The following is a 19940-nucleotide window of genomic DNA, read 5'->3' as shown; positions in this document are numbered from 1 at the left end:
GCAGTGGTTGAGAATCTGCCTGCCAATGCAGGAGACACGGGTTCGAGCCCTTGTCTGGGAAGATCCCACATGCCACGGAGCAGCTGGGCCCGTGAGCCACAGCTGCTGAGCCTGCGCGTCTGGAGCCTGTGCCCCGCAACGGGAGGGGCCGCGATAGTGACAGGCCCGCGCACCGCGATGAAGAGCGGTCCCCGCACCGCGATGAAGAGCGGTCCCCGCACCGCGATGAAGAGTGGCCCCCACTTGCCGCAACTAGAGAAAGCCCTCGCACGAACCGAAGACCCAGCACAGCCAAAAATAAATAAATAAATTAATAAATTAAAAAAAAAAAAAAAAAAAAAGCACAGCAGAGACAGGTGCTGATTTCCTTTCATCACCTTTTTCCTGCCCTCAGACGCTATGCTAATCCTTGAATTCCTGTTTCTTTTTTTACTCTAATAGGTATCTTTACATGTTCTTGATGAATTGGACATTAAGCAATCCATACAATTACAAAAAGTATTAGAAGAACTTATAGGAAATACTACACATAAGTACAACTTATGTATGTACTTATAAAGTCCCACAACCCAGAATTCATGAAGGAAAAGTTAAACCTTATAAACATTTACCTTATAAAAGTTTATCGTTTGAAAATTTCTGCATGATGAAAGACACCATAAACAAAGTTAAAAGATAATGAAAACTTGGGATAAAATATCTGCAACACACCTCACAAAGAACTGATAAGAAAAATATACAAAGAACTCCTAAAAATTAAAAAGAAAAAGTCAAGTAACTCAATAGAAAAAAATGGTCAAGAGAAATAAATAAGCAATTAGCAAAAGAAGAAATGCAAACAATCAAGGCACATATATAAAGATCATCAACCTAACTAGTAATTGGGGAAATGCAAATTAAAACAATAAAAATGGAGTCATTTCCACCCAGCAGACAAAATTCATATTTTTCATTGTGTTGGACAATTTTGCTTATGTACAATGATTATGTACAGATTATGAACATGGGGAAAATAAACACTATCCTACCGATGAAGTGTACAGTGGTGAAACTTACTTGCAAGGCAATTTGGCAGTAGCTACCAGAATTAAAAATTAAAATACCCCGTGACCCAGCAATTTCATTTCTAAAAAATCTGTCCCAAAGAAATATTTGTACATTTACACAAAGATTTATATGCGGACACACACACACAGATTCACTACAGATTTGTCTTTATACTAAGAGCAAGAAAAAAAGAGAAACAAGTAAACAATTATTAATTAGTAGTGGTAAAATTCATTAGGACAACCGTGTTTCTATTATAAAGTAGGAGATAGGCCTATATGTACTGACATGAAAAAATCTCTAAGTTACCCTCTTTGGCAAAATCAAATTTAGAACAGTACCTATCCCGTTTACATTTAAAAACATAAATGTGCATCTAAATTCACTGAAGGAGGCATAGAAACACGCACTCTTTAAGTTGTTGACAGTGGCTACTCTTGACAATGAGAATGTAGCACTTGTGTACGGTTACTAGTAATAACCCTCCCCAGGAATGCAGAGGTTCTTAACATGGAGAAAGGGGACACTTTCTAAAGAGGTTCTGAGCGATGCCCTTTGTTACGCTGTAAAGCTTGCGGTGGCAGCAAAGGGTCATGGGTGTAAAATACAGGGGAGACTTCTAGTTCCAGCCTGTGTGGCTCTGATTTTCCTCTCCTTCTAAAACTCATTCGAAACACAGTGATCAAACCCCACGTTCCTTGTGTACTACCAGGAGGCTTACTGGGGTCCTTTGCTTCTGAGAGTGCAAGCTGGACTTTTCTTTCCTAGAAGGGGATTCCCGGGGCTCTAAAACTTCTGTGGACAGTAAAAGGGTTCAGAGTAACCTGGATCTCTCCCTATAGTAGGACCTCATAGAGTCTTTCAAATGAATAGTAATTCCCCCCGCCCCAAATCATCCGCCAGGTTAATGTATTTTAAGGCTCTGAGACCGAGTGCCATTCTATATTCTGGTATCTGGATTCTTTGTAAGAAGTACTTAGGAACTCTTGTAATTTCCTCCCTTCCCTCCCTCCCACCCTCCCTCTTTCTTCTTCTTTTTTTAAACCATTTTCCCCCTTCTCTTCCTATTTCTGTTACTATTTTATTTAACTTTTATTTTTCAATATGTTTTTTGGAGAACACAAATTGTCTCATACTCCTGCTAGGACTTCTTAAAACTCTATTTTCAAATATTTCCTGATTTTCTTTCGGTAAAATCTCCAAACTCAGACCAGCTCTGTCCCTTCATCACACTCATTCTGATGCGTACATGAAAATTTCATTCATTGCTTCCCTCCTCGTTTCCATTGCTAGCACACTCCTGCTTTCTCCTGCAGTTTGAATCTTCTGTTTGCATTTTTCTTCCTTCCTTTCTCTCTCTCTCTCATTACGGTTTCTTCTCAATTTCTAAATAAGCTCAGTTGAATCTGCTTCCTTCTCTACAATTATCAACCTCTGAAGATGTAAAAAAAGCCTGTTTTAGATACATCTTCCTGACATCTAGCCCCACGAAGTAACAACTCTGAAGGACAAAGAATAACTCTATCTACTTACAAGTAAGATGCATCTTTCCTGGCAGGATTTATACTTTGACGCTCTACCATCTTGCACAAAATTTAGGAAGAGGCTTTAAGTCATTCTTGGGCCCTCAACCATCTAATCTGCAGGAGAGGGCTTGCGTCCCATGCCTCTGGTCCCCACAGGGGAGCTATCCACTGGAGGACCAGACAGGGAAGCAAGATGTCAAAGGGAACTCTGAATAGATCTCCCGAATCAGAAGGACAATGGGAACATGGTAACCACTGCCAGAGACAATATATCTTGGAGAAATCATCTCATTAATAAGCATCTTGAGTCTCTATAAAACCAGAGTTGTCTCTGGCAAGCTGTTGCATTTTGATGCTTCTATGGTGGGACCACCATATGGGAAGCTACTGAAAGTCAAGACACCCCCTATTGAATGAGATTTGTAGTAGGGTGGCCAGGTGAAACTGACAATGCGTACAGAAGTGTTTGGGAGAACCGAGAGCTGCCTCGTCAATCTCGGGCATGGAAAGCATGTCAGGGCATCGAAAGCATGTCAGAGGCTCAGCACTGGTTTCCTTGCTCTCAAGTGAGAAGGCTGGAATTTGGGGGGGAAGGGAGGAGAGACTAGAAGATTCCTTCTGAAACTAACAGAATTCTACTACCATATGAAATGGTTACTGGAGTATACTGTCTGGTTATACTAAAACTAAACGCTATCGACAGCTATTTATATTCCGATAGTTGAATCTGTTTTTCTGCCTACCCACTGTCCTTACCCCTTTATTCTGGAGACAGAACTTCAATTTTCTTGTAGGGCGGTGACCTAATTCAGACCAATGAGAGTCGGGCTCAGGCCAGACCCAGGTCTCATGTAACCACTGAAAAAGGTGTCCTCCCTGCACTGGGCTTGTTATGCTAGAGGAATGTAAACCTCGAGCTGGTGGGAGAGACATCCAGAGAATGGTACCAGCGTAGAACAAGCAGAGTTGACAGGTGACTAACCCAGATTTCTGTTACCACGGTCTGTACACCTAGGTGCAGTCCTCGCCGAACTTGTCCGTTATATAAGCTAAGGATGTTGCGGTACAGAGTCACTGTCTTCAACCCCACTCCAGATCACATAGCATTTAACAGGGACCAGGTCCCATCTCTTCACCTGTCTTTTCTCTGATCTTAGCGACTTCACCATCAGCGTGAGTTCTGGGATATGAACAAGACACGGCTCAGTCTAGAGGGAGAATGACTTTGTAGGTGAAGATAAAGCTGAAGAAGAAAAACGTAAAAGCCAAGTGGAGGCCTGCAGCGTGGATCACTTGCTCAGAAAGCTTTTCCAATGAGGAAAGGATATCTTGTTCTTGCTTCCGAAGTGCCTACAGGCCCTGTGTGGAGATGTTCGCCACAATTCTCTGGTCCAGTGACCACAAGTCTCTGACGTCCACTGTGTGATTTAAAAATGGACTCTCCCATAGCCCACCTCTGCCCCGATGTCTGCTGCAGCTGCCTGTGTGCGACACCTGGAGCTCAGATTTGAGAAGCGAAGCGGGAGACACCCTGTTGAGTCCACAGAGAGTGGGGATCTTTGTCAAGGCCTTTATGGTGGGTAAAAGATGGCCTTAGTTCTGAAAAGCTAATGAGTCTGTGTATGCAACAGCTATTTATTTGAGCCTTAAAGAAACAAGGTCCAACTGAACAGCAGATTTACTTCTTATGGCCGTGTAGGTGTTGCGAGAGTGGCTAAAGACAAGTTCCTCCCGTCTATTTTATTGGTAGCCCACTTCTCCTAGTCCTCATCACAAATTCCCCTCGAAGGCTGCTTTTCCTCAAGTGCGTTAGAGACATAAAGGGGAAGTTGGCTCCACAGGCAGAGAGGGTCACCTATTTTTCTTTTAAATAAATTTATTTATTTTTGGCTGCGTTGGGTCTTCGTTGCTGCGCACAGACTTTCTCTAGTTGTGGCGAGTGGGGGCTACTCTTCGTTGCGGTGTGTAGACTTCTCATTGCGGCAGTTTCTCTTGTTGCGGAGCACAGGCTCTAGGCGCGTGGGCTTCAGTAGTTGTGGCACACGGGCTCAGTAGTTGTGGCTCGTGGGCTCTAGAGCACAGGCTCAGTAATTGTGGTGCACGAGCTTAGTTGCTCCGCGGCATGTGGGATCTTCCCGGACCAGGGCTCGAACCCGTGTCCCCTGCATCGGCAGGCGGATTCTTAACCACTGCGCCACCAGGGAAGCCCGGGTCACCTATTTACTTAGTGAGATCCAGAGATTGAGGATCTTTAGGCTTAGGCAGTAGAGATGGGGTGAAGCAGATTTGGTAAAGGAAGGTATATTTTGGAGGGGAAGGAAGATGCTTGGTGTAAGAAAAAAATATTTATTTCACCGTATGTGGCTGTCCTTTCTAAAATTTTTAAATATATCTTTTTCAGTTCTGGGAATAGTAAGCAACTTTCTCTGTGTGTGTCTCTGTGTGTGTTCTGCAAAGTTCTTAAAGTTGTGTTCTACAAAATTACTCAGACTAGACCTGCAGCTATTCGTATGATACGTTTAATTTCTGATTCGGGCCAAATCAACCTCTTCACCTTCTCCTCCTCCTTAGTTACTTAATGTGTTAAATCAAATTACTTGGCTACTTTCTGGCTAATTCACCATTTTGACATCAAACTTAGTTTAGACAATGGATCTCTAATGGTACAGTTCCTACATATCACAGAATTTCAAGTATAGTCCTTATTTTAAACATTCTGTTTTATTGTCCTCATATAATGATAATGATATCCTTAATTGCCAGATTATGTGTCTTGAGTTGGGGTTTGGTGTGGAAAATACTGTCTGTATACACACAGCCCATGCTTAAGTTCAAGGAACCCTCTAGCTTGGGTTATAAGGCACCCAGGTTACAATCTCAGGATATAATAAAGCTGGCACTGAGATTCCTTCTCAGAAGATCAACAAAATTAGGTTAGGGACAGGAATACAAATTATATGAGATAAGTAGAGAATCCACAGGAGGTCTTCTATCAGCTCAGATTTCCCCTTGGAGAGGCAAGTCTAGAGATAGCTGAGCTTCAGGCTAAGAAGAATAAACAAAGGGGGAACGAGGCCAATTCACAGCTGATAAATTTTGAGGAAAGAGAGAAACCTCCTTAGCGGATAACAATACTAAAGAGTTGATTAGCCCCTCAGTTACTCTGCAGCGTCTCTGCAGACTTGGCCCTGCCCTTTGCTTCCCTCTGCACAAGTCTGTAACCTCCTCAAAGTAATCTTTCAGAAGACATGTGTGAAATATCTGATCAAGGAGGAAGGGAAGGGACTTCCCTGGTGGTCCAGTGGTTAGGACTCCGTGCTTCCACTGCAGGGGGCATGGGTTCGATCCCTGGTCGGGGAACTAAGATCCCTCATGCTGTGCGGCAAAAGAATAAAAAATAAAAGAGTAATTTAAAAAAAAAAAAAAGGAGGAAGGGAAGCTCTCCTTCCTCCGTGGGCAACAGAAAACAATGGGGTAGGGCTTCTTGGGGGAAAGTAAGGAGGAAGGTTGCCGTCCGGGCTGGGGGTCAGAGAGGACTGATGCCGTGTTTCTAAGACAGGCACATGGGCACGGTGAGGAGGAATCGGGGCAGCTCCATATTGTTAGGCAGGAGAGGCTGCGAGGGCGAAGGGCCACCTAAACCTATCAGGAGCAGACAGCAAGGGAGGCTTCAGCTCAGAACTAGGGGCTCAAGTTGCTCAGGAGTCCAGGTTAAAAGAAAACAGGGAAAATAGTGAACAATGTGCTAGAATGAAAGGGGAGAATTGCAACTCTTAGGAAGATGAGACACAAATAACGTTTGGTTTCAGAATGACTGTAGTGAGTGTGTGTGTGTGTGTGTGTGTGCGCGCGCGTGTGTGTGTGCGTGTGCGTGTGTGTGTGTTGGGGGCAATGGGGAGAGCTGAGAGCTGGTTCTGGCACTCTGCTTCCAAGAGAACAGTACAGGGCAGGCCTTGTTTTTACTGTTTCCCTTTACTGTGCTTCAAAGATACTGCATTTTTCATACATTGAAGGTGTGTGGCAGCTCTGCCGGGAGCAAGCCCACCGCGCCGCTTTCCCAGCAGCATTTGCTCCCCTTGTGTCTCTGCGCCGCATTTCGGTAATTCTCGCAATATTTCAAACTCTTTCATTATTATATCTGTGATGGTGATCTGTGATCGGTGGTGACCTTTGATGTTACGACTACAACTTGCTTAAGGCTCAGATGACGGTTAACATTTTTTAGCAACATCTTTATATTAAGTTATGTACATTGTTTTTTAGACATAAGGCTATTGCCCACTTAACAGACTACAGTATAGGGTAACTTAACAGTGTAGGGTAAACATAACTTTTATATGTACTGGGAAACCCCCAAATTTGTGTGACTTGCTTTATTCTGGTACTTGCTTTACTGCAGTGGTCTGGAACTGGACCCGCAATATCTCCGAGGTCTGCCTGAAGTTAGGTCCACTCTATTTGGAAAGGAAAAGGCCATTCAACCTTCTCTGACAACCTTTTATGAATTTCACCCAGTCAAGGGGAGCACTTTTGAAAGCAAAAGAAGGAAAATTGGATAATAATAGCTGCTACTTACAATATAATATATCCCTGGCAATACACTAAGTACTTTACAAACATTCTCTCACTTAATCCTTCCAGAAACTCCTTTATCACTCTTTTATACATGAAGCCATTGAAATGTAAAGGGATAAGAACCTTGTCTAAGGTCACATAAGCACGACGAGTTGGAGTGAAGATCTGACTCTAAACCTGCACTTTTAACCAACACATATTGCCCACGTGGACACTCCCAAAAGGGCAGGTGGAATGAAGGCGGGGGTAGGGGACACACACTAACCCACAGAGCAGGTGACCACAGGGGTCCAGACAGAAACGGAATCCTTCCAAAAATCTCAGTCCCAAAGGGACACCAACACTGAACAGCTCCAGGGGCAAGTCCTCCATCACTGGAGGCAACCACTAACTCTCACGTCTCTCTTCTCTGAAACTGAAATACACTAGCACGGAGGATGTGCGCAACGGGGAAAATAATTATTTCTTAACCCTGGGCTTATGTGGGGTGGAATATCATAATCCTTTTCACAGGGTGTAAAGTTAAGGATAAAAAGACACTGGAAGTACAGCTTCGAGGGGATTGCTTTCTGTTCTTGTTTTTTTTTTTTTTTCCTTTTCATCCAAGCCTTCCAACAGAAGAGCTTGGGAACTGTCTTGCATCTTTTGGACTGTTTCATTATTAAAATACTGCTTTAGAGCTCCCAATTTACAGGGTACTAAAAACTGCAGCGAGAAGAATTGTCACCTGGAGATTAGGACGAGGAATGGAGAACAATGTACATTACACGGTAGCTTGGTTACCTTGCCTTTTCCCTGAATGATAATAATCTTGCATTTGTCTCAGGGAAAACAGGGAGCAAAATCACCCTATCCGCACTCATACCTTTTTCAAAAAATTTAATCTATGGGGATCGGATTTTTTTTTTTTGGCAACAGATAACCAGGTACCCGCGAGAACTTACAAGCCTGAGTTCTGGCACAAGCTCGCCTCGCTGCTCAGCCTCTCTTACCTCCCTCATTGTCCTTGCCGTCTGCGCAGAGGGTCTCCATGGCCACGTCACAGCCCGCTCCCCTCCACCCTGGCTGGCAAACGCAATGCCAGCCGTTTTGGTCCAGCGTGCATCTTCCATTGCTGTTGCACAGACCGGGGCACCCCTCTGCCAAGAGACGAAGAAGGGCAACGGAAGTGATTTGAGTATGGAAAGTTTTTGCACCTCAAATAAACAAATGAGGGACACTTAGTGGGAACAGGCCTTTCGAAACAGCACAAATACTGTAATTGCACATGGATAGAAACAGCAACATTATCTAAGGAATCTCATTCTTATCCAAGTGGCATCTTTGATTGGCCTGACCCTTGAGACACCACTTACCTGTGCAGGACAGAAATATCTGCAATGATCCACTAAACTGCTGCAGGCCAGACAAAATTAACTTAAATTTTTTTCCTTTAGCAAAGCAACAAGGGTGATCGTAAGGTGTGAAAAAAGCGTCACAACAAGATCATTTCAGAAGCCCTAGAATAGACTTTTTAATCTGTTGTAAACAACACTGGTCACTGGTTAGACATGCCTTCTTAAAAGCACCTTGTTGCTTTCAAAAATTCCCTCTAAATTTAAAAGCATGAAAGCAGGTATGAGGATATGAATGATGTTGAAGAGAACATTAATTTTATCTGGCCCCAGAGTTGCCGTATATTCATGTGAAATTACAGTGCATTAAATAACTGCACAAAGTATAGGCCAGTATTAATGACTATACTTTATGCCGAGAATACATTCCTTTTCACAGAATAAGCAAAGCCCAGGAAATAGTGAAGCAGCTTAGCATCTATTCTAACAAACATTAGGATTCAGGCTGCATACGGATGGGACAGGACCGACAGGATTTCCAACCGAATGTAATAGCTGTGCATATTGGATTACTTAGGACGGACAAAATGAAATACCATAAGGACCACAGTAAAACATCGATAGACCGAACAAAAACGCGGTAGTCACGTGCTTCAAGACAGAGCGCGAAGAGTGAGAGTTTGTGACAATCTCCCTAAAGCTTTTATGCTGTTACCTTTATATCCTATCTTGTCTGCTTTTATGGGCAAGGAGGGAAAATTTGGGAAACAATGAAAATAATTTAATATATCCAAAATCTATAATTGTTTCAGCCTAACATGACATTTAAGAAAAAAAAACAAATTCTGCCACTTCCTACAGATGGTAACTGGCATGCAGCCAACATGATCTGTTTATGAGGATGACGTTCGGGTAGATTCTGGAGCGCTTGTCTGTGAGCGTGACACGACACTGACAGAAACGAGGATATAAACGCTCTAAAATGGCAAGAATAATTGGCTATTAATCAGATCTCTGTGGAAAGAATTACTTATAATTTGGTATAAAATATATATTAGTAAAAAAAACACTTGCTCTAGCAGTTGGGGTTTGTTCTACAGCTTCTTATAATTAGAATGCTACTCTTGTTTTGGTGACAAAATTTAAGGGAACAATCCGTTTAAGGATGTTTATTTTAAGTCTGTATTAAAAGAATTATTCATATCTTGGCTTCCCCTCCTCCACTGTGCAACTTGAAATGAAAAGATCTCAAAGAGACTTTCTGTCTCTTAAGATTAGAGTTAACAGAAAGAAGACTATTTTGACAGTCTCTTGTGGCTGGGTATGATGAAATTACACTTATGGATACCATCAGGTCAGGAGAAGATTAATTTTGCTGCTTCTTTTCTTTCAGACAATTACCATCTGTATTTATGGATTATTCAATACCTAAAAGGTGAATTTTCCTTACGGATGTTTCTGTTTTGTTTTTAATGGAAAAAAAAGAAAGGGTTTAACTGCCCCACTGACAAAGAGGTGCAGCAGCTGTCTGCAGGCACACAAGAAGTTACTACATGAAAGCCTGGATATTGTCATGAATATTTTCATATGCTAACGAAAAGCACAAACAAGGAATAAAAAAATAGGTAATCTGAGGAGCAAGGGAAAGGGAATTTTCTCTTCTGAAAAATATGGTTTTCACTTATTTCTATGATAACTGAAGATAAAGAATCTGCTGTTTTCTGCTGAGTGGTGTTATCATTTCTGTTTTCTAGAATGCACAGTATTTTGTAGAGTTTTTAGAAAATCACAAAACATAAATTATGATATCACATATATTTCGAAACATTGAGAAAAAGCCAAAGAAGTTTCCATATGAGGATAAATGAGATTTCTCTCAACATATGTTAACCAGAATCTTCTTTAGATTGACAATTTCTTATTCTGTGATAAGAGAGTGAGCGTTCATGATTCTTGATTTAGAATTTAAAGCCTATGAGCTGAATTGCCAACAATGAAGATCTTAAAGCCAAAAAAAAACCCAAAAAACAAAACAAAACAAAAACCCCAAAACAAAAAACAGCAAATGTACTGTTATCTTCAGTTTTTGGTTCCAGTGAAAACTAATGTTTTTACATAGGATGAAATCTGAGATAACCCAAACTTATAAAAATGAGACACAGACATTCAAGTCTCAATACTTTAAATCCAAAGGATTTCACATAATGTAAGCCTGATTTATAATTTACAAAAATATGCATGAAAACAGTCTATTTTCATACCTAGTGCAAGCTAATACACCGTTATATAGAGATATGGCAACAAAAAGCAAGTATACAGTACCTTTAACTATCTTATCCAAATAGTGAGCTTGAGAAATTAAAAAGGAAAAAAGAACAGACAGACATTTCAGAAGTGTCACATGGGACAAGGAAATTTTCAGAATTTACATGCAAACTGAGTAGCTGCAGCTGACATAAGACTCACATCACACGACAGAGATGCACTTCCTATCTTCTAAAAATGCAATATATTCACGTTTTAGAAAATGTAGTCACGATTCCAGGATATGCTCAGCATTTTCAGGAAAAGTATGCAGGTAAACTAACACTTCCTTTCGCAGATTATTTGGCATGGACCCACCCTGATCCTTCCCGAGATTATATGAAAGCCTAGCTAAGTAGAACAAATGGAATCAATTCTTTATTACTAAATAATTTTGGAAATTTACAACTATGAGATCTACAAATAATCAATGTTTTTTTGGGGGGGAGGTGAGAAAATTTTTCTCTTTTTTTCAGTTTGTTTTTAACAAAGTAGTTTCACAAGGGTCACACAGTGGAAGGGCAGAAAGAATACACAGAAGGCCCAGAGGAGCCATTTATGTATGTTCAGATGCTTTCTTCAATCTGCAAGATAAACCCACAGAAATTCTACTTCATTCACCTTCTCTCTTGAGTTACTTGCATATTTACAAATAATCAAACTTTGTTAATAAAGAAGAAAAAATAAAGAAGGAAACTGAGAGTCCTTGAGCAAATTTAATATAGTATTATGAAAAAGGCATGTGTAAGTTCTGTAGACTATGATTACCCAGTAGCCCTTGACTACATGTCAGACACACAGTAACGTATCACGTACGTAGTCCGTTAAGAAATACGGACTAAGATCTTGTTTCTTTTCAGGATTCAGACAGGAATAGGCTCTGTTTCTCACAAAAGCTTTGCTGGAACAGTCAGGATTAAGACTGAAGTCTTTTACTGTACCTGTCCATTTAATCTTTCATGAGGTTACAATTAGCCTACACCTTTCCTCTTGAACAGAGGCATAAATATCCCTCTCCGTTCACTCACTGGAGAGACCTAATATATTCTTAATAAGCCTCAAATCTTCTTGCTTTGCCAAAATTCATACATCTTTAATGGCCTAAAATTGCTTTTCAAAGATGCTTATGTTGATGATTTTTCATTACTGACATATGCAAGTGGTTGCAGAACTTTTAACAGAATGATTTAAACTATAACTTTCAGTTGAGCTACTCAAGTCTGGTAGTTCTGTCACGTGTGTAAACAAAACCATAAATGGTTTAGACCCATCTGTACCGTGCATATAAAAGGATGCCTCACGTTGCCACAGGATTCCATCAGAGGCTTCGGAATTGCATTTAAAAATAAGCACGTTTATGGCTAACTGACAATATATTGCAGGAGAAACTAAGGGGGAGGAGAAACAGTGTCAAGCACTAGTCTGAAACTACAATTTCATAAAAATAATTCTTTTCAAACATCAAAATAAAAATGTATTACTGTATAACATCATTCATATACTTTCTTAATAATTCCTTCCAAACATTATATAATCCAGTAGAGTCCCATAAGAGCTCATTTAATACGGAGGATAAACAAAGTGCCTTTAAACACTGTGGAGTTTCTGGTTCACCTAGGGTAGTATTTCTGAGGGAATTCTTAGTTTATGAAAATTAATAACGCTGATCAGAGTTGGAGTATAAGCCTTTGGCTTTTACATCAGGTCCACTTCAGTTAACACAACCAAAATAAGGAATGTAATTAATCCTGATCTGGATTAGTAGTTTTAAAGGAGGAATAAATTAGAATCCCGCCAATCCCATTATTTTAGCAAACAGAATCAATTATGCAAAACAGTGGATTATAGGTAAAGGTAAGTTTGTCATTGGGCCAAGAGAACACTGAAAGTGGAGCTGGAATTAGAAACACATTTAAAATATACAGCAGGTCAAATTTTACATAAAGCTTTAAATATTAAAAATATTTAAAACACATTCTGCAAAAAGTTTTAAAACTAACCATAAGAAAAATATCTGTACTGAAGAAAAAATACAAAGATGTGTCATTTGCATTTTATATCATAGGGAATCGTTGAGGCTGATAGCTTACGACTAAGAGAGAAGGGGGGGGGACCACCACCTATATTTTGGCCGTGTAGAGTAAAATTTCCAACAATACCACAAAACCCTGGCTCTAAATAATGAAGAAGTTAAAAGAAGATGTCCATATATGAGGTTCAAATAATCATTAAAGATAATAATTGCAACAATGAAAACATCATTATATAAGCCACTACAGGAAATCATCAGAAAAATGCAGGTATGTTGTAAAAAGCCATTAGCAACAATAATTGTAAAAAATAATACAGTATATTTAAAAAATTAATACACCTACCAATTGCTGAAATGCACATTAAGTTGCAAAAAAATCACTTTGAAAACGAAGGACTGTGTTCTGACACTAAAGGAAAGTCGTTCCTATTAGATCTACTAAGAAGTTTTAAATTTGTTTTATAGAAGAAAACTCTTATAAATGTGAGCTCTAGACATATAAAATGGAGCCCTTTAAAAAACTGGTCTCCAGTAAAATGTTGTATTCATAAAACACTTTCCCTGGAGTTTCAATTATTTATCTTTCTTTTTTTTATTAACATCTTTATTGGAGTATAATTGCTTTACAATGGTGTGTTAGTTTCTGCTGTATAACAAAGTGAATCAGCTATACGTATACATATATCCCCATATCTCCTCCCTCTTGCTTATTTATCTTTTAAGAAGATCTCTGTGGGGTACAGGAGGTGAGTGTTACCGTGTTTCCCATAAGACAGTGGTTCTTAATCTTGTGGGGTCTCAGATCTCTGAGGCAAGTGGTGAGACTTGTGGAGTCTCTGCCCCCGCCCCCCGAAAAAAATGCACACACACGCACAAAGTGCTGCTTATGATTCTAGCATTTCAGGAGCTCTGGTTCCATAACTTGCAGATTACAAACACCTGGCTGATGTATTTTTGAGTCCCAAATTTCTAGCTCTAAGTGCTTTATACCATTCTCTCATTTAATCTTCACCACAACCCTATGATGTAAATACAGCTGATACGGTAAATGCAGATGAAGAAAGGAGGAGAGAGGCAGTTTGTACAAGGTCACGGGCTGTCTAGGCTGTCTGGCACTGGGGCTTGCTCTTAACAACTGTGTCATAATGCCTCTTCTTAGACATTTAGAAACAAACAAAAATTTTTTCTTTAGTAGAAGAATGGAATGAAAGAATCTCAGAAGTACTGTGCAATCTTTCCTGACCTAACAAGAATCTCAGCAGATACTTGTTCCCAAAAGCCATAGGGTAGTACCACCATCTTTTTGACGTCTTCTACAAGGCTTCCTTGGGAAAGTGCCAGGTGTATCCACCTTACATGGCAGAAGGCAGGCGAGTGTCTTCAAATGCTAGGGCTCATCTTGGCCTTAATTGTCTCTCTTTCAAAATACATTCCGATACAGTCATCCCAGAACATAACAAATGAAACAACTGCGCCAGTTTCGAGCCCAGGCACTGGAAGTCCTTGGTCTACTCGCTGGTACAGGTGGGCAAAGGCTCAGTGAAATCTGAGATGTGGGAGAAAGGTGTTGCTCCTCAAAAGAATTTTTATTCTACGATTAGCTCATAACCCTCCAGTATCACCAAAGCAAATGACGAGTACTTTATCCTGTTCACACACTCCCCTCTAGGAGCTTCTTTTTAAAAAGAATTCTTTCTCTTTTCAAGGCCCCTGTTTACCATACTTCCCCCCTTTACTTCTGGGGAAGATGGGTGGGGGGATGAACACAAATTGACTTACTCTTGTCTGTACGGCTTAGTAAAGGACGTGGATTCTACAGCCCCTAGAAGGAGCTTGCTCAGTTAGTCTTCTTGCACCATTTTTCATTCCCGATGTGGAGAGTGGGGAGGAACAGCATAGCATCTCTTTGGAAATTCTGCCTACATGCTGTTGCCTCCTCTGCTTATCTATCAAAATTATGGGCAGCCCTGCTGCATTTCCTCTAGTTAACTGATTCCTCCTGTTTCTCCCCCTGAATACGTCTCATGGATGAAGTCTAGGACTATAAACACCAGGGTAAATGTAAAAGGAGAAGAGAAAAAAATCCAGAGCTAGCCGTGATCAATTCATTTCAGTTAAGAGATTCCAGGAAAACACAAGGCTTTAACAACGTATAGACATATGTGACTTAACGTGTAAATCTTCCGCATTAGAAATGCAAACTCTGTGGCCACGCTAACCACTGTATTCCCATCTCCTGGCTCACAAGGGATTCTTAATACCTGCTGAAGAAAATGAAGAAATGTCCTTATTACGGTGCTCCTACGGAAGCGGAGCAGGGCCCTGAGGTCCTTGTCCCCAGGTCCTCAGCCCGCCTTCTGTCTGTGGAAACACTTTAGCCAAAAAGTAAGCTTAATCAGAGAAGCGAGAAAATGCAGAAACAGAGGAAAACAGTCAGAGGAGACCAAACAATCAGAGTTTGGTCATTCAGCAGAGTCAAGGACCTTCAGCTCCTCCTCAAGGGCTGTAGGTCATGTTCTGAGCCGTGTCCTGTGAGCTCTTGTAGATACTGACACCCTCCACGAGGCGGAGGAGGACGGCTACATGGTGACCACATTGAAGCCGCGACATAAGCTACCCCACTTCACACAATTCCGACAACTGGCCTCAAAGCAATGGGAACAAACCCCGGAAGTAAAGATTAACCGTACTTAAAACAACCAAGGTGACGCTGATCAGACCATCACATTCCTGATTTCAAGACGACGGTCAGAACTGCCTACGCTGCCCTGCGCCCGCCCTCCGCCTGTGCACCCCTGAAACTCGCCTTTAAAAGCCCCTGCGCCCTGAGCAGCCGTCGGGCGTTGGTTCTCGGACAGGAGTCCACCCTCTCCCCTGGCTGCCGGCCTCCGAAATAAAGCAACCTTTCCTTTCCTACCAACACTTGTCTCAGGAACTGGCTTTCGAGCAGCGAGCAGCGAGCAGCTGGGCCTGGGTTCGGTAACACTATGTCCTACACGTGTTTGCAGCTTTCGAAGAAATTCTATGAATAATAGAGAGGCTACCTTTTGGGAAAGAAGCATATGTGAGCAATACCTCATTTACAATATCCTTCCCCTCTCCTTCACCCATCTGTTCCTCTCCCCTTGCCCAATCAATCTATCCTAATTATATACAGCGGTATTAACAATCACTAGCATTTACTGGCTGTTACTATGTGCTGAAAACTATGCTAAGCATTTTATATGAACTGGCTCATTTAATTTTCACCACTCTATGGGGTAATAGGTACTTTTATTATCTTCCCTACTTCACAAATGAAGAAACTTGAGGCACAGGAAATTAAATAACTTCCTCAAGATCAAAATGCTAGCAAGTGGCCAAAATTCCAACCAGGTGGTCTGAGACCAAAGTCCATACACTCAATAAACAAGCTCTGTATACAACTCAGCAGAAGCCGAACTGTGTACCTGGGTAAGATAGACGAGAAACATACCTGTTTTTGGATTGGTCAATGAATTTACTTGAATGAGAAAATAAGACAAAAAAATGCGGAAATCCTTATTTCAACATTGACAATTAAAGGGAGAAACTGGGAAGTAAGATTAAAATCCAAACAACTTGAAGTATTAATCTGTGGACACAGCCTCATAAAGGAGGGTACTTTATGTAGTTAAGAAACCTTTACAATGAGAACTGCTGTGACTTGTTCTAAAAATCCCAAGTTTGGAAAACTGATCGGCAGGATATTAAAACTGAGGGATAAAACCAGGAAAAATTAAAACAAGTGAGTCTGAAAAATCAAAGACCAGAATCATTTCAGCTGATGTCTGTTGTATAAGAACTATTTGCTGAGTGATAGTTCCAAAGAAGGCTGCTCCTTTAAGAAAGAGGTCAGAGGAGTGTATATGCCTGTCGGTGGAGGGGAGGAACTGGGGTATTCGGAGGTCTTCACGGAATAAGGTTAGTTCCAACTTCGCTTTCCTTCCACTGTCAAACCGATTCTTCAGAACACAGAGAAGAAACAAAGGCAAACCAAGTTGGTTATACCTACATTAGGCAGCTCACAAGGGAAAATATACCAACAGTCTGACTGTGTGTACACAGTTGCTGACGTGTGTAGTTGTGATCTATTCACACTGTTTCTGCTGTCAACAATGTGCTTGGTTGGAGAAGATTAAATAGGACGGTATTTTCACTGGGCTATTGAATTCACTCCTGGGGATATCCTAGACACAGGCAAAGAACACAGAATCTAGAATGCTAGAAATATTTCTCAGTTTAATTACTGCACAAAGATCTTAGGGGCCCATCTCCAAAAGAGGATAATTCAAACAGGTGAGTCCATAATAAAATACAGACATATCCTTCACCATGGTGAACACTGCAAAGTCCTCAGGGTCGAGGACAAGTTTTTATTTAGCATTGTGTGTCTCGTAATACTTTATAATACAGACTTAAAAAATGATTCACGTTAGTATCTCGTTAAAGTTATAAGTAGGTATCTTTCTTAGATTATTCACGTACCAATTTCTGTAGGATGACAGAAAAGCTATATAGTCTGCAAATAAGTACATATTAAATCCATTTATTCCAATCAGCAACTGTTTAAATCAGTGTGCTAGCCGCATACCCATTGATTTGATGTTCCTTAACTGATATGCACTGTACTGTTTTATTACTGATTACCCTGTCATAAAGGATTATGACACCAACATAATTTTAAACCCTGTAAAACAATTTACTCAGGCCGCTTAAAAATATGTCCTCTCTCACCACAGAATTCCCATTCTAAGATTAGATAAAACATTGCAAATATTTTATCCTATTTAGGGGGGTCAATTAATTTGAAATATAACAACTAGCAAGTGAGTTTTAACAACTAGGTTGTGCCAGTAAAGAAAAACAGTGTATGTGTGTGCATATGTGTGTGTGTGTGTGAGCACACGCGTGTGTGCACGTGTGTTTGAAAGAGCTTTTGCTCCCCTAAAACTGGCAGCACATTTTTGAAAACCTGCTTCAAATAAATTGTTTTTGAAAGTTTGCACATTTTATCCTTTTACTAGATTGGAAATTTGGTGAAAAAATTATCTGTACAATACATTGCTTCTTGCATGCACCTACCCAAGCAAAATACCATACTTCAGTTTGGAACACTATTTGTGCCAAGACATTCCAAAAGAGTGAAATAATATTTTTCCTCATTTAAGTCTGCCCAGAAAAAAAATCTGGATTCTATGGAAAAGGTGCTTTGAGATAAACCACACTTTTTCAAGTCAGCACTGCTGAAAAAGTGCCAGGATAAGCTGCGGAACTTTGTACAGACAACTGGGAGAATAATATTTGGTATTTTCTTTCAGTTTAGAATTTCATGCCTTACTGTAGATGACATCTACATAACAGAAGTAACAGTGTAGCAGGCAGAATGCAGACAGCAGGCTCACTGACGCTGGCGTGCACACAGCCTACGAAAGCGGTGACTACTGTTTGGCGTGTGATACATGATTTTTGCGGTAGTCTTTGCACGTGGTGTAATTTCATTTACTGGACCATACACGTAAACATGGAGTGACACAGGTCTCTTTCAGATTTTTACTTGTTTGAGTTCAGTGAATGACATAAGCAAGACCACATTATCTTATGATTGCCTAAATTAAAAAAAAAAAATCAGGTATATTTTAGTACCCTGATTTGGGAACTAAGCTATCAGAGACAGTTCTTCACATTAATAAATGAAAATCAGAACACAAATATATTTTACACTAAACAAATATTTGGATATTAAACATTCTGGTACAGTGAACTTGGTTATTGCAATTACCAAAGTGGTGTCTGCGTAGTACGAACAAGTCTTGTGGCAGAAAACCATGAAAACGATCTATTTGGTCAATATCAAAGAGTGTAATTTCTTGTCTACCATCATTACTTTTGTCTATTCATAACATTTAATATTTAAGAAAACTTATAGAATAAGGTGTAAATAAGTATGTAAAATATACTAGGTCTTTCCGTTGTCAATTTTTAAAAACTTTACCAGGAAAAATAATAAAGTTGAACAATCTGTTTAACTTACTGAAGATAAAAATGTAATTTATTTGGAGAAAATTGTAGGTAAATGGCTCTTTTCAAAGGTGATTTACAGAGAGTATTTTTTCTTTATTTGCAGGTGTGAGAGAGTGTGCATAGATGTTTACCACTTGTATCCTGGGTATTAAACTTTTCTGAGCCTTTTTTCATGAGCCGATGCTGGTTACACAAGTCATCTACTCACTTTGTATGAGTGCTTTTCAGTGGTCAATGTCTATACATAGTATTCAGTCTACTAAAAAACTGGAAATAAATTTAACTTTTAAAAGGAAGTGTGGCGTTTTCAATAAGTAGTTTACAACTTTCTTAAATCCTCTACAGTACAAATTGATTTTCTCTGAACTGATTTTTTGTTGCAATTGTTATTCTTATTTTGGCAAGCTATGGACCCTGTTATCAGCTATAATTCAAATTTTCCTGAATAAAAAAGTGACATTTTATTATTGATATATCGCTGACATGGTTATTACTGCATCTGTTTCTATGACAATTCAATCTTATGTGACAGGTATGTAGATATTATCTTTATCACAGAACAAAATTTAATTTTCACCTATTCTACTATATACATACATGCTAAAACAATTAAACAGTAATTTAGGAGGCAGCAAAGTCTAGTGCTTAAGAGGAGGGGCTTGGGAACGGTTCATATGGATTTGGGTTCTGGTTCTGTTACTTACTAGCTGTGCATCCACAGAAAAGTTATAGAACCTCTCTGAGCCTGAGTTCTGTCAATGGAGATTTTAATAGCTTCCACTTGATAAGGCTGTTGTGAAAATTAAGATAATATATGCAGAGAACTTTGTATTGTGCCTTAGCACATAGTAAACACTTAAATAACAGGTACTATTAATTAATCTTTTTAATAAAGACAGTTTAAAAAGGACAAAATCATGAAGTAACTGGTATCTTTTAAGAGACTATGAAAAAAGAAAGAAATCTGACTTTAAGCAAAGCGTCTCCGGGCTGCCAATGATCTGTTTTCATAAGCCATGAGGTCCACTCTGCCCCAGTGACGCCAGGATAGGCCCCCTCATGCTCCACCGCCTTAAGATA

At 40.1% G+C, this 19940-nt stretch overlaps 1 protein-coding gene across 8 annotated transcripts in view; it reads right to left on the bottom strand.

Annotated features, from left to right (window-relative positions):
• Positions 1 to 19940, bottom strand: part of TENM3 (teneurin transmembrane protein 3) — a 608889-nt gene that overhangs the window by 70640 nt on the left and 518309 nt on the right. For 5 of the 8 annotated variants that reach the window (XM_057537189.1, XM_057537185.1, XM_057537186.1 and 2 more), the window contains one exon: positions 8141 to 8287. In XM_057537189.1, the coding sequence (XP_057393172.1) occupies positions 8141 to 8287 (147 nt within the window). Of the gene's footprint in view, positions 1 to 8140; positions 8288 to 9197; positions 9216 to 10804; positions 10832 to 19940 lie in introns of all 8 variants that reach the window. The other 3 variants (XM_057537184.1, XM_057537191.1, XM_057537190.1) reach the window with 1 other exon arrangement.

Source organism: Balaenoptera acutorostrata, chromosome 21 (genome assembly GCF_949987535.1).
Source record: "Balaenoptera acutorostrata chromosome 21, mBalAcu1.1, whole genome shotgun sequence".
NCBI lineage: Eukaryota > Metazoa > Chordata > Mammalia > Artiodactyla > Balaenopteridae > Balaenoptera > Balaenoptera acutorostrata.
This window is presented reverse-complemented; position numbering and strand designations above follow the sequence as displayed.